We start from the raw sequence: 15,575 nt of genomic DNA, 5'->3' as shown, positions 1-15,575 counted from the left end.
TGTGGCTGAAATCTTTCTTGGTCTACCTGACCTTGGCTTTGTATCAAGAGATCCCTGAATTTTTCACTTCTTATTAAGTGATTGAACAGTACTGACTGGCATTTTCAAGGCTTTGGATATCTTTTTATATCCTTTTTCATCTTTATAAAGTTCCATTACCTTGTTACGCAGGTCTTTTGACAGTTCTTTTCTGCTCCCCATGGCTCAGTATCTAGCCTGCTCAGTGCATCCACGTGAGAGCTAACAAACTCATTGTCTATTTATACACAGACACTAATTGCAATTTAAAAAGCCACAGGTGTGGGAAATTAACCTTTAATTGCCATTTAAACCTGTGTGTGTCACCTTGGGTGTCTGTAACAAGGCCAAACATTCAAGGGTATGTCAGCTTTTGATCAGGGCCATTTGGGTGATTTCTGTTATCATTATGATTTAAAAAGGAGCCAAACAACTATGTGATAATAAATGGCTTCATGTGATCACTATCCTTAAATAAAAGACAGTTTTTTGCATGATTGGTCATATTTTGAAAATCAATGCCAAAATTTCACAATTTCTGCCAGGGTATGCAAACCTTCGAATACAGTCCAAAGCAGTGTCATATTTCTTAAAGGGATAGTTCACCCAAAAATGAAAATTCTCTCATCATTTACTCACCCTGAAGCATCCCAGAAGTGTATGAATTTTTACTTCTGCAGAAACACAAACGAAGATTTTTAGAAGAATATCTCAGCTCCAAAAAGCACATAAAGGCAGCATAAAAGTAATCCATAAGACTCCAGTGCTTAAATCCATATCTTCAGAAGTGATATGATAGGTGTGGGTGAGAAACAGATCAATAATTAAGCAATTTTTACTATAAATTATCCTCCCTGCCCAGTAGGGGGCAATATGCACGAAGAATGTGAATTGCCAAAAACAAAAGAAGAAGAATGTTAAAGTGAAGATTTATAGTAAAAAAGGACTTAAATATTGATCTTTCACCCACACTTATCATATTGCTTCTGAAGACATACTGTATATTTAACCACTGGAGTCGTATGGATTACTTTATGCTGCCTTTGCATGCTTTTTGGAGCTTCAAAATGTTGGCAACCATTCACTTGCATTGTATGGACCTACAGAGCTGAAATCTTCTTCTGAAAATCTTTATTTGTGTTCTGCAAAAGAAAGAAAGTCATACACATCTGGGATGGCATGATGGAGAGTAAATGATGAGAGAAGTTTCATTTTTGGGTGAACTATCCCTTTTACTTCATTCATAAAGTTATCAAAATTTGGCATAGTCCATTATTTTCACATGAATGTGATATTTTTCAAGTAAGATAAAAAGTTGTGTGAGATTTTTTTAAATTATTATTTTACAATCATTGGTGTCTTGTACAAAAAAATAACATAAAATCATACATTTCAATTTGCATCAAAGTTCCAAAGGTCCTAGAAAGAAAGTTAGAGACATCGGTCCAAAATAATCTTGAGTATACACACTGGAAGAAGAGATGTATTACATATTTATTTACACCACAAAATTCACACATATTTTCAATATCCAAATTAAAACGTTCAAAAGGGTAAATTTGTGTTATATTTTAAAATATACTTCTCTAACTTTATTATTTCTAAATAATTTATTTGTTTATTGTCCAGACTTTTCCCCTCCAAATAATACTTTCAAAATTAGATGACCAAAATACTGCTGAACATGGCACATAACTCCTTCCTAATATATCTGTTACTGCTGTGTTGTATTTGTATTTGGTCTCCGTGACCCAGTCGGTCATTTCCGTGACTGACGTCATCACGCACAGCCCCGCCCCTTCTCTTCGGAGAAGAAGCATCGCCATTTTCAGTGAATGAGTTTCATTTCACATCGCAACTGTAGGACGGAGAACCTCAGGAACGTTTTCAACCTGTTTCTCTTTTAAACTGTTAGTGGGGAATTGACTACTATGAACTGAATCTCTTCCTAAAGCCAATCAACAAGTAGATCAAAGTCAAGTAACGCATAAGACAGTTGATTTTTTGCACTGAATGTATTACGTTAGAGGAAATGGCTGTGGAAAGCATGACTGTCCATCCAAACTCCCCAACAGCCAACCACGAACACAACAGCCTTCTCACTGACGAAAGGTCGAGTAATATCATCATATTTCTATCCAACTATTGATTTGTCCTTTGCTTTTTACCAAACACAAAAAGCATGGGCATTTGCTTTTTTCTTTCAAAGGGATTAAAGTCGCCTTTTCTGGGAAACGTACAGAGGTAACGAAACGCCATCTTGAAACGTTTCACAGCGCAATCTGGAAGCTCATACCCGAAATCAGGAAAAACACACAAATTTACATTTTCAGTCACTTTTCGAAGCTTTTTAAGTGATCGAAAAACCAAGTGGCCACCACTACGCGTAAACACTGGTCCAGTAATTCGGTATTTTCATCACAGATAAAGGACATACGGACAAAAGAAAACCACGAGTAAACAGCATGATTTGTTGTTATTAGGCATTTAATGTCAAATGCAAGCTGTACGTACTGTAACATGTCGACAAAATTATCGGAACTTATAAAGTTCCTCCCTCGGTGACACAGTAATGAATTTGGATCTTTTCCCTGCGAGGCCTAAAGCGAGCAGTGCTAACATTAGCTTGCGAGTTACCATTGAAATACAACAAAAACACAGCTAGCGGAAGCTAATGAGTAGCGACGAGCTTGCATTGTTTATAACGTGCCCGCTTCATTAATCCACGGTTAATTTAATTTAGTTCGCTGTCGAGTTCAGTGCGACGAAGTTTAGCCTACTGTAGTGATAATCAGAGAATATGTGATATTTTGTAAACTATGTTCATTTGTCGACCTTTCAGCACTTAGCATCTGTGCTGAAGAAACCCGCGAGCTACGCACTTATATTTATTGCAGACGTCACTGAAATACCAGCGACACATTTTTATTTCTTTGCGTGTTTTTGCATGATCAAGTTTTACGTGAAAAGGAAAGTATGTTGCGGTAACTATATAATTATACCGCTGTATAGTAGTGTTTTTTGGGATTTAGGTTATTTTTACAGTGTAGGCTATTTAACTGCCTGAGGTCTTTGTTGTAAAGACGAATGCAATGACTTGTAGAACAACTTATTTTAAAGGTAAAACAATATTTGTATAAGGTAGAAAATAATATCCTTATTAGTTAAATTTATTTGTTTACGAGGAAGAGAAAAATAGGGTAATTAAATGATGGCTCGCTTAACCATTTGAAGTTCTTAAAGGGTTCAATACAAGTTAAGCTCAATTGACAGCATTTGTGGCATAATATTGATTACCACAAAATACATTTTGACTTCCCCCTCCTTTTCTTTAAAAGCAAATATCTGGGCACTTAGAATGGAAGTGAATGGGGCCAATCTGTAAACGTTAAAATACTCACTGTTTGAAAAGTTAAGCCACAAGACAAACAATATGCGTGTTAATATGATTTTAGTGTGATAAAATTACTTACTTACCTTTTCTACCATGACTGGCATCTTTGTTGCCATGACTAATGTCAACAAACCTTAAAACGACTGTAAAAATTATGATTTAAACAACTTTGCAGCTCAAATAATACATGAGTTTTAACAGAAGATCCAATAGTGCTTTTACGAAATGAGTAGTTTCACATTTCTGCCTTTAAACCCTCCAAAAAAATTGCCCCATTCACTTCCATTGTAAGTGCCTCACTGTAACCCAGATTGTTTGCTTTTTTAAAGAAAAGGAGGGACAAGTCAAAATGAATTTTTATGGTAATCAACATTATGCCACAAATGTTGTCGATTGAGCTTATCTTGTATTGAACCCAGAATATTCATTTAATCAGGCATGCAGACTACTCAATTTTCAGCTAGTCACCTTTTCTGAAGCTAATTTGCCCAAATTGTTTGGTGAAAGTTTCTAAAATTTACTTATTAAAATCGCTTTAAAGTTATTTTAAGCTTAAACACTTAAAAAAAAAAAATAATAATAAATAATAATTACAGCAATCAAATATACTAGAAACATCTGGAACACCTTTTTCACCTCTGAGTTTGCATCTCTGTGAATACTCTGTTTAATATTCCACAAAAGGTTTTGTTTAAACTAACTAGTAGTTTTGCTGATTGTCTCCAGCAGTGACAGATCAAGTTTTATTCTCACATACATCCCTCATGAACCAGTGCGTTGTCCAATGTCTCAGAAGCATTCAAGGTCTTATCAAAACATGAAGCAAATCACAGAGGTGCTTGAACACACCACCATTGTCTGCAAGTGTAGTGTCTTTCTGGCCCAAAATGCAATACCTCTCAACACCCCCCCCCCCCCCCCCCTTGCCAGAAATGTAAAGGCCATGCTTAATACTTTTAATTTTCTTGAAAGCTGGTCTGTCTGATGGCTATTGTGAGGAGTTATTGTGTTATTGCATGAGTATGTCACTTAATGCTCAGAATACTCCGAAACTAGGAACTGTTTGTTAAAGATGTAGGTGGTTGTTGAACTATTCAACACTACACAATTTAGCAAATTCTGCCTAGGTTATTTTTGCATCTAAACAGTCCATTATTCTCACAAAGTGTAATAGACAAGTAATACAAGTGTTATCAAAATTCTGCATAAAGAATTTTGTGTCCCTCAGAACCTTTTTCAGTCAAAAAATTATTTTGTTCAGGTCCTTGTCTGACTTACCTTGTTTTGAATGTTTTTTTTGTTTTTATGTTCTGTTACTCAAAGGTGTGAAAGATCATACAAACTTAAAACATAAAGTGGGTTTATGTTAAAAACATTGAGGTCAATTGGATGTCTAAAAAAAAAAGAGAGAGAGACCCCCTCAGTTAGGGAACCACTTAAACTTGTATAAGTTTATTCACAGATGTTAAAATGGTTATGGAGAGAATAGCGAAGAGTCGTTTTTAGGGGATTTGTAATTTATGTAATGATAATTCATAAAGGTTCAAAGCTTTGAAGGAGTCCTGAGAAATGTCCCCTCGTAATGTAACATTTATAGTTCAGTAGAATAAGTTTTACCTTCTAGGAAAGGATTGATTAAGATCTTTGGATTACACTTTATTAAAACTAATCAGCTGAGACACCATGATGACTGTAGAAAAGTACTTGTAAGAGAAGCAAACCTTTTTTATGCAAGTTGAGTCAAAAATATTGTACAAGTGTAATGCAGATGAGTTGACTTGTTTAACAATTTTGTAGTTTCAGTGATAATTATCTTACAGCCTAGTGCCTAGTGTCTCACCCAGAGTTCAGTTCATTTGGTAGCACCCATGCACTTGCCAGAAGTCATTTTTTGTAGGTCAAAGTTGAGGGATTAGGCTATAATGTATTGTGACAGTGTGAAAGTGCAGCAGTGCTTTGCTTATGTGTTAGGTGGCAACTCCTTATTGTTAAATACGAGTTTCAAAGTGTTGGCAGTCTTGCGTGAACAGGTTATTACGAAATCTCCATTGTATTATAACCTCATCAACATTGTACATAATATGTCTGCTAACAACAGAGTGGCTGTATAATCACTATTTGAATTGTTCTCAGCAAAGCTCAAGTGAGCAGTGAACATTTGACACCTATAGTCTGGTGGTTGAAGCAACCAAATTAAAGTATTGCATCCTTGTGTCTGTAGATTGACAGCCTGGTTGATCAAGAGATCTTTTTAGCCCCTCAGATCTACCCATCTGTTTGTCTATAGGCTGAAATGTTAGAAGATGAGATACTGTAGTGCCATCTAACTTTGCTTAGTTATCTACGATGTCATGACAAGAGAATACAGTATTGTTAACAGCAAGGTCAGCAGAAATAGCCATTTCAAAATTAAGAATGTAAGCTCACTTCCGAAGCAACCAACAGAGTGTTGAGTTGGTCTCAATATTAATTACCCTTTATTACTCTGTTTTAGCACATTTGCAACTTTCACTTATCTATGAAAGACCTCTGTGTAAGTAACCTATTATAATAAACCAGGAGTTAATAAGAGTATTTGAATGGTAATTGTCAAACAGGCAAGAAGATGGGGAACTGGAGGAAGGTGAGCTAGAGGATGATGGTGGGGAGGCAGAGGTGCCCAAAGGTGAGGGACCTGAGCACCAGGATAAGCCTCGCCGCAGCAAGGAGCACCATGCCAGTGATTCGGATGATGAAAAGTTGCATAGGCGCAGGAGGAAGAGAAAGAGGGAAAGAGAGCGAGAAAAAGAGAAAAGGAGAGCCAAGAAAAAGCGCAAATCAAAGCACAAGGTCAGTGTTAATGCATATGTGTTCATTATGTAAAGACATTATATATACTTTTACTGTTTATATCACTTTCTCAAATGTATTTTGTGTGATGCAGCGCCATGCGTCCTCCAGTGATGACCACTCAGACTTCAGTGATGAGTCAGATTACAGTCCCAGTGAAAAGAGGAAGTACAGGGAATACAGTCCTCAATATCCTCCAACTGTAAGTAAAATATTTCAAAAAGCAATTTTGTTGAAATCTTTTTATTTTAAAGTAACACTGCAATGAGTGCCTAAACCAGCCAGCCAATCAGACCAAATTTTAATCGCAGCTGATATTTTGTAGTCTCAAGGTGGTTACCCTCCTGCTCCTTCTGGTCATGGAGGCCCCATGCCAAAGAAAGGCAGCTATATGAAGATGGATAAACAGGGCTATGGTGGCTATGATGACTTTGATGAGGACAACTATGAAGGTGAAGTAGATGAGGAGATGGGTGAGGAGGACTATGATGACTTCGCCAAGGAACTGAACCAGTACCGCAAGGCCAAAGAGGTTGGAGGCGGTCCACGTGGTAGAGGTAAATATAATTTCAAAATGATTTTAATAAGATGAGGAGAATAATTTTGATGACAGCTCAAATGATCTTGGCTGATTTTTATGATGCACATCACAAGCAGTGCTGTGTCTTATCTATAAAAATTAGCAATCAATTAAAGTGTCACAAGTCATCTGATATGTTCAGTGTCTGCTTGCATAATTCTCAAGTGTTATAACCAATGTGTAAGAGTCGGTGTCATTACAGACATCAGTGCTGACTCTCATTTCTATTACTCAGGTGGTAAAAGCCGCATGAAGAACCAGCGAGGCCGTGGCAGAGGAGGAATGAGGAGACGGGGTGGGAGAGGAGGAGGCAGAGGAAGAGGACGGGGAAAAATGGGAGGAGACAATGATGATGGTGATGGCATGTATGGAGAAGACATGGAGGTGGGCCATAATTCATCGATTACAAATACCAAAAGAACTTTGTCAGAATACCAGATCCCTGTCATCATTACTAATCATTACTTTTTACACAATTTAAACATAATTGGTTTGTCATTGACTTACTCTTAAGACATGCATGTTTTTTGACAGTATGGAGATGATGACTATGACAACATGGGAGATGATGACTATGATGACTACTCAAAAGAAATGAACCAGTACAGGAAATCAAAGGACAGAGGGCGTGGTGAGTTCAGGCTAGGATGCCTGAATCTTAGAGTGCCGTGCTTGACAAATATTTGAGTGTTTGTTATTTAAATAATATTTTTTTATTTTATTATTCTGTTTTTATGTTACTCAGGTGGAAAAGGTGGGCGAGGTCGTGGGAGGGGCAAAGGAGGTCGAGGCATGAACCGTGGCCGTGGGAGAAATCGAGGGAGGGGACGTGGAGGAGATCAATGTCCTGATGAAGACAACAGTGGAGATATGGACATGGGGGTAAGACAATTTACCAGATCATCCACCAAGCACAGAATTTATCAATCAGTAGAACATCATTTGTAATCAGAATTTTTTGTTATCCGACTGTTTCAGGATGGAACTGGAGCCCCAAGGAGGAACGAGCCAGAGAAACATGGGCCAGACAAAAAGGGCAAAGCTATCTGTAAATACTATATTGAAGGCCGCTGTACATGGGTAAGCACAGTCATCCTGCTTTGGAATTAACAATTCAAGTGTTTGTGAATCAAAACAACAGGCTTTATATGACTAATGTTGTTTTACATCATTTTGTGTGCCTTATTTGACAACAAAAGGAACATTATCTGTACTAATTGCTTTCAATTGATTATTAGGGTGACCACTGTAACTTCAGCCATGACATTGAGCTGCCTAAGAAGAAAGAACTCTGCAAATTTTACATCACTGGCTTCTGTGCACGAGCGGAAAACTGTCCTTACATGCATGATATCCTTTGGTTGTTTTGCTTGTTGATATTGTCTTACAAGCTTTGTTTAATATGTACAGTCTATATAAGTGTACTTTAATGGTACGTGTGAAAGTCTCTCTCTCTCTAAAAGAATATTAGTTTCCATGTGCCAAAATATTTTCTTAACTCCACTGCACGTGATTTCCCTTGCAAGCTGTTCCACACCACAGGAAACTGTGTGAACGGTGAGGAGTGCATGTTCTCCCATGACTCACTAACAGAAGATACTCAAGAGCTGCTAGATAAGGTGACCATTGCAATTATTAAATGCCGTTGCAGCTTCGTGTCATTGTTTCTGTGCATTCTGCATAACACCACTCTCTTTTATTTATTTTTTCAATGAAGATGTTGGCGGAGGATGCAGAAGCTGGTGCAGAGGATGAAAAAGAGGTGGAGGAACTGAAAAAGCAAGGCATCAACCCTCTTCCAAAACCTCCCCCTGGTGTTGGTCTTCTCCCAACTCCTCCAAGAGCTAACCAAGCGGATCCCTCCACGCCCATAGACTTTGGAATGCCTGGACCCCCACATGGTAATATGCCGCCCAGTGGTCCACCAGGTCCAGGCCCAGGTGCCGGCCCTGTTCCTGGAGTTGGGCCCTGCCTAGGCCCTCCTCCCCCCTGCCCTGATGGAAACACCTTCCAAGGGCCACCAAACCCCAATGGTCCTCCTCCACCACCTATTGGTGCACCGCCTGCTTGTGGGGGAAATGCTGGGAAGAAGATCCCCTCTTTGTTTGAAATTGTAGTGAAGCCCACAGGACAGCTTGCACAAAAGCTGGGTGTCAGGTTAGCTTTCTTATTCTTCCTGTGAAATCATAATGCTCTAACTGTGTAGTACATAGAAAAATGAAAATGCTGTCATAATTCACTCAGGCTGTTTCAAACCCATATGCTTTCTTTTCTCTATGGAACACAAAAGGTGATGTATTTATTGTATGGGAAAAAAAAAAAATTGCAATTTAAGTAAACAGTGACTGAGACTTACTGCCTAACTTATCTTTTGTGTTCCACTGAAGAAAAAAATCCATATGGGTTAGATGAGGCATTAATGAGTAAAGGATTTTCATTTTGGGGGGAACTATCCCTTCAACAACTAGCACATACAGACAATACTAATACAGATGTACTCCCTACAGAGGACCAGGTCCTGGTACTGCTGCTGCAGGTGCTGCAGGACCTCAGGGCCCTCCTGCAGGTCCCCCAGGTGTGCCTCCACCTCGGTTCCCTGGTGCACCACCACCAGGACACATGGGTCCAGGCTTTCCTCATGATATGCCTCCTATGGGTCCATCTAACATGAATCAGGGCCCTCCATCAATGACAGGACTGCCAATGAACTATGGCCAGGGAGAAGGACCAGCAAACCAGGGAATGATGTCTCCAGGGGGTGGATCATCTGGTACCAACTTTTATGAAAACTTCTACCAGCAACAGCAAGCCATGGTGATAGATGGAGGTGGAAGAGATGGTGAGTTCAAATTCTTATCTAGAGATTCTGTTAAATACTTCATGTTGTATTGTAACTGTGCATCACATTGCATTAATATATACATTTACATTTATCAATCTGGCCAAGTCTTTAAAGATATAGGCATAGTCATACATTTCATTACATATCAGTACATGCATTCCCTGGGCATCAAACACAGAGCATACTAATTTGAGCTACTGGAACATCACTTTGCTGTGTTTTATGCCCATTCTCCGTTCTAGTCCTAAAACTTGAGATTAGTATTCAACCCATTTCTTTTCCTCCTGGTTCAGGTGACAACTTTCAAGGAGTAGGTGGTGGGAACTTCAATGATCAGTCTTCTGGGACCCAGAGCTCTGGTAGTGTAGAGGGTCCAGCTAATGTATGCCTGTCCAATCAGTCTGGGATTGCAGTGCCAGATTTCCTTCCCCCAGCACAGCGTGTTCTGTTTATGAGACTCCAACAGAAACAGCAGGAGGATGAGGAGAGAGCCAGAAGACTGGCTGAAGGAGGGGGAACTGAGAGGGAGAATGAAGGTACAATTAAACATCTCTGGTACCTGCACTGGGAGCATTTACTACAATATCACAATGCAGGAAAATGGGGGTTCAGTTTATGATTAGAAATTGCAATGCTAAATTTAAACAATATATTAAAGTAAAAAAAAAAAAAAAGATTCATTGAAGTAATAGTAATGATGGAAACAACATTACAATACAAGTGAACATGCAAAGATGTTGGAAAAACTCATCCTGTAAATTGAAAGGTTAACAATACTTAAAATATCAGCGGTAAAAGAACATCTGGGAACCCCTACAATAACCTATATAATTTTTATGGCAACAATATGCATAGCTTTTATACAGGAATGTGCCCCTTTGATCAAAGTACTCTACAAGGAAAGCTTAGTTTGCTCTTGATTTATATAAAACATTTGTCACACTAATAGCTGAGATTTTGAAATTGCTGACTTTAAAATGTATATGTTGCCAAGGCTATTTCTGGGAAGGAAACATCTCAAGGACTCTTTTCATAGCTTGACCCTGCCCTAGACCTCATAATACTGAAAACATCCTCTGGCCTGGGATTGTGCAATCTTGCCTCATAAGTATTGTGTCCTTCCACTAAATGCTGCTTCCTTAGCACTGGGTGTAACTGAGGATGGTGTTTTGAAAAAAGACTACCAGAAAAAGGAAATTTTAGATGTAGTTATGGATGTGTTCATTGTCACTTCCATTTTTTTTTTCATTTACAGGAGATTCAGCAAACTGGTATTCCAGTGAAGATGAGGATGGTGGTGGCAGTGTCACTTCCATTCTCAAAACTTTACGGCAGCAAACCCAAACTCAAGGCCCCCCCAAACCAGACGTAGCTCCTAGTGACCCTCGTCTGCAAAAGTCTCAGCCTGCACAGGCACCCAGCCGACCAGCGGACCCCCGGCTGGCACGAGACCCCCGTCTTTCCCGAAACACAGACTCTTCTCAGGCATCTGAGGCCAATGCTTCATCCCTCTCCCCTTCAACTCCTTCAGACCCCCGTCTTGCCCGGCATGCAGCCCTACATCCTCCTAAACCTGAGCCCCCACTTGTATACATACCCCCGCCCCTGACTGCCCCAGCCAGCAATGAGGAAGAGGAGGGTGAGAGGATGCTAAGGGACAAGCCTGTGCCCATCCCTCTGGACCCTTTAATGGGCATGGCTTTGCGTGATCCCCGCTCCCAACTACAGCAGTTCAGCCACATCAAAAAGGATGTGGTCCTAAACAAGCCTTCTTTTTCTAAGGCCGTGCTGTGGAGTCCTGAAGACCTCATCCCTATCCCCATTCCCAAACAGGACTTGCTCCCACTGCCTCCTGGCATCCCTCCAGTTACTGCCATGGACTCCCGGCTGTCTCGCACCCCGTCCCAGCACCACTCAACCCTGCCCTCTACGCTACCGCCTTCTGCTCCCGCTCCTGAGCAGTCTAATCAATCCTCCTCATCCCTCCCGGACTTTGAGCTCCTCTCTCGCATCCTCAAAACTGTCAACGCCACTTCATCCAGCCCTGCTCAAGGTGCTTCTACAGGAATCTCCTCACCTCCGTCCGTCTCTGCTGAGAAGCCCATTGACCCCCGTATGGCACGAAAAGCCCCTGCTGACCCTCGGCTCCAGCCTCAGAAATCTGCCCTCAAGTCCACCTCAGAGCCACCTGCCCCTCAAGTCTCGCCCCCTGCTGCCTCCTTATCTCCATCCTCCTCCCCCACCATTGCACCCTATGACCCTCGGCTGTTGTCAGCAGGAGGGTCAGTTCGAGGTGTTGGTAGTGGGGGTGCAGTTAGTGGCAGTGGCAGCAGCGTATTGAGTGGCATTAGTCTGTATGACCCACGGACTCAGGGCTCAGAAAAGGCAGAAGGTTCGGGGGCCACTAGAAACACTAGTCCTCCCCCTGAGCCCAAGTCAAGTGAAAGTACAGTGGCTTCAGCTAAACCCAAGTCTAAAGAGCCACTGTTTGTACGCAAGTCGGCACTGGACCAGCCGGAACCCGAGAAGAACACAACAGAGCAGACTACAGACCGCTACAACAGCTACAACCGCCCTCGACCCAAACCTACGCCCTCACCCAATTCAGGGGCTGCAGCTGGGGCCCCTGCTACAGGTGGTCCATCCACAACTGGTCAAGGCCCTGCTGGTGCTGCAGAGCAGCCGCCAGGGGTCCACAACCTGCCTGTGTCCACACTGTTCACTATGGTAAAGCAGGCCAGCAAACCCAGCGGCACTGGGAGCCCGTTTGGTGGCAACAGCCCCGCTCAGCCTGACATGACTGAACAGGACAATGCATCTCTAAAAGAAGTTTTCAAAGGCTTTGACCCCACAGCCTCACCATTTTGCCAGTGAACTCTGCTCTTTTGCTGTGTCGTTGTGAAGCGCTTTATGACTGTATTGTGCGGTCTCACATATATCTGACATGCAAAGATATCCACCCCTGCCAGGTCACATACCACACCACAGTATTTCCATATAGATTTCTATTGGGACAGTTGGGATTGGGATAGATTATGTCTGTACTCTAATGATAAGGGGAGATGAAAACTAAATGTCTATTTTAAAACCAAATGAAAAATGTTTAAATAAATTTTCATTTTAAAGACCTCTGTGGATATGTACATCAAGACACAATGACGTACGTACGTTTTGGCGTTATGAAAGACAAACATTTTCATCAGCCTATACCAAACAGGTTTTTTGGATTATGACCCATTAACTCCACCCATTATCCTGCTTGAGTTCAACCAAAAGTGTGGCCAGTGTAATTGATAGGTGACTTCTACATTGTTCCACCTGATCAGCATGGCAGCAGGGAGAATTAATTCACTGCCACTCCCTCTGCCTCCTGCAGTGGATCTGATCTAAAGGCTAGAGTATACTTTGTTTTTCCGTGTGCCGTTAAGTCTTGCGCCGGCCTTGAATTCTTGCCTTTTGCAGTATACTGCGTTGACCACGAGCCCAATTGGATGTATTCAACGAATATGCACTACAACTGCTTCATAATACTCTTCAGTGCTGTCCGACAGTCCGTGTGGATGATGAAATTTACACCATGGACACTTTGCGCAAGACATAGCAACATGCAATCAACCAAAGTATACTTTGGCTTTAAGTCATGTAGTTGCTCACCAGCACTTTTCATTTGCTCCTCACCAGTGATTTAGATCCTTTTAAGAAATTTTAGCTCTCAGTTTTCTCCCTCTGCTTAGACTAGTTAACTCTTTTTTTTTTTCATGTCTGTTTGCCCTCGTATTCCTAATGTTTCAAATTTGTTTAGTCTGTTCATTCCACTCCACTTAACAAAATTGTTCATCCGAGACCCCTCATTGTTAGTGTTTGTGTCACATATGATATCATTTTAATTTATTTTTTTATACTTAAGCAGTCTGCTCTTTTTCGTTGTAATGTGGCTGTCAAATTGAACCGTTTTATGAATGTATATATATAAATATAAATATATATACATAAGTGTATAGTGCATATTCTTCCCATCTGGTTTGTAAATTAACTTAGATTGTGCAACAGCTGATGGAAAATATATCATGTCATTCTTCTGTTCTCTCACAGGAAGAATCTAGCTTGTTCACTCTTTCACTGAAACAGGTGGTATGTCTCAAGGATTGGTCGGAAGTATCGTTTTTTGTTTCTTTGGGTTGCCTCTCTGCAAAATGACGGCTTTGTATATTGAAAAGTGTCCAGATTTGACAAAAGGTAACATTTCGTAACCATTCATTGTAGGTGAAGTTGTGAAGTATTTAATAAAGGCAATACCAGATTGAAAATGACCGGGGACTCAAAGGGTGAATCGATATCTTTGGTGTATCATGATTTTTTTCTTCCATCTGTCTGTGTGTGAGTGCGGTGTTAGTCATTTCCTCTACATTCCAGGTCTTGGTCCCAACTAACCCATAAATTAAAATACAATAGTTATGAACTTTAATAAAAATCACAAGGAGAACTTTACTCTTTCTGTGTTGGATGGTTTATAAAGGGATTTAAATATAATAGCTGCTAGATGCAGTGTTGGTTATATACGTATACCTTAATTAACACAAAACTTTGTCCCTACTACTGCCTGAGAAATGTCTGTAGTAGTGTTGAAATAGTGTCCTTTTGTTTATCATTACTGAGTCATTTGCCACAAGGTTGACCACCCTAAAATGAGAAACCACAGAAAAAGATTGTATTTGACTGCTTTACATTTAGTCTGTTATAAACCTGTTTCTACACAGAGTACTGCCACACTGCTGTTTTTTTATGACTGGAGTTGCAACCTGTGTTGATTTTCTTTGGCAGGGGAAACTGGCCTTGATTAAACAGAGACTAAATTTGCCTAATGTTCTTATAAAGTAGCTTATTTTAGCCCAGTGCCTTTATTTTAAACTGCATGCAAAGCTTTTCTCAGAACTAACTTGCAGCTGCATGGCACACGGCTGCGTTTCCCAAAAGCATTGCAAGCTTAAGTTTATCGTAGAGATCGTTGGCGTAAGTGGTTTCTACAGTCGACTTAGGCTTACAATGCTTTCGGGAAATGCAGCCCTGGCTTGTCCCATTAACACTTATGGAAACTTATAGAGTAGAAACTTTACAAGAATGTTGCTTTGTCATATATTTTTACCACTAATCCTTTTGATGCAAGAATTCAACTGAGAGAAGGCTGTCTGTTAATAGTATCCATGTTGTTATTGCAGCTGATATAGTTAATGCAATGATATATGAGGAGCCATCTAGGCCATATTGTTGAAAAGCCTCTTACAAACACTAGGGAAATTAATTAATTGGTGTAAATGTTACTGAAATTCATTTATATGCATTATTGAGGAACATACAAACACAAGTGGTAAGATATTCATATTCAAAACAGATTCTGTGAACTTACATTACCTAAACTAAATGTACACATTTGTAGCTAAAAGTGTCTTACAGTCATTACTTCAGCTCTTTTCATATACACTTAATTGGCTCTCAATCACTTCTGAAATCCCTTTCAAACAGATGTCTTGCATTAATTACAGTAGTGCTCATACAGTGCATCCGGAAAGTATTCACAGTGCTTCACTTTTTCCACATTTTGTGATGTTACAGCCTTATTACAAAATGGATTAAATTCATTATTTTCCTCAAAATTCTACAAACAATACCCCATAATGACAATGTGAAAGAAGTTTGTTTGAAATCTTTGCAAATATATTAAAAATAAAAAATGAAAAAAATCACATGTACATAAGTATTCGCAGCCTTTGCTCAATACTTTGTTGAAGCACCTTTGGCACCAATTACAGCCTCAAGTCTTTTTGAGTATGATGCTACAAGCTTGGCACACCTATTTGTGGGCAGTTTCTCCCATTCTTCTTTGCAGGACCTCTCAAGCTCCATCAGGTTGGATG

General features: G+C 40.1%; 1 protein-coding gene across 1 annotated transcript; it reads left to right on the top strand.

The window, feature by feature from the left end:
• The first annotated feature begins 1,286 nt into the window (after window positions 1–1,286).
• On the top strand, window positions 1,287–14,520 carry zc3h4 (zinc finger CCCH-type containing 4). The gene is made up of 14 exons (XM_051665386.1): window positions 1,287–2,130; window positions 6,010–6,241; window positions 6,336–6,443; window positions 6,567–6,798; window positions 7,057–7,205; window positions 7,356–7,452; window positions 7,567–7,703; window positions 7,800–7,901; window positions 8,060–8,171; window positions 8,331–8,440; window positions 8,539–8,978; window positions 9,329–9,660; window positions 9,957–10,199; window positions 10,919–14,520. Exons 1-14 carry the CDS (start codon window positions 2,051–2,053, stop codon window positions 12,535–12,537), a joined length of 3,993 nt encoding a protein of 1,330 aa, XP_051521346.1. The 5' UTR covers window positions 1,287–2,050; the 3' UTR covers window positions 12,538–14,520.
• The last annotated feature ends 1,055 nt before the right edge of the window (window positions 14,521–15,575 follow it).

The sequence above is a fragment of the Myxocyprinus asiaticus genome, chromosome 31, assembly GCF_019703515.2.
Source record: "Myxocyprinus asiaticus isolate MX2 ecotype Aquarium Trade chromosome 31, UBuf_Myxa_2, whole genome shotgun sequence".
NCBI classification, from domain to species: Eukaryota; Metazoa; Chordata; class Actinopteri; order Cypriniformes; family Catostomidae; genus Myxocyprinus; species Myxocyprinus asiaticus.
The sequence above is the reverse complement of the archived record's forward strand: the minus strand, read 5'-3'. Positions and strand labels throughout refer to the sequence as shown.

Excerpts from the sequence above, each read along its gene's own strand:
- zc3h4 (XM_051665386.1), top strand. The coding sequence starts at position 2,051 with ATGGCTGTGGAAAGCATGACTGTCCATCCAAACTCCCCAACAGCCAAC. Across the intron at positions 6,444-6,566 it reads GTCCTCAATATCCTCCAACT|TCTCAAGGTGGTTACCCTCC; the intron begins GTAAGTAAAATA and ends GATATTTTGTAG. Across the intron at positions 7,453-7,566 it reads ATCAAAGGACAGAGGGCGTG|GTGGAAAAGGTGGGCGAGGT; the intron begins GTGAGTTCAGGC and ends TATGTTACTCAG.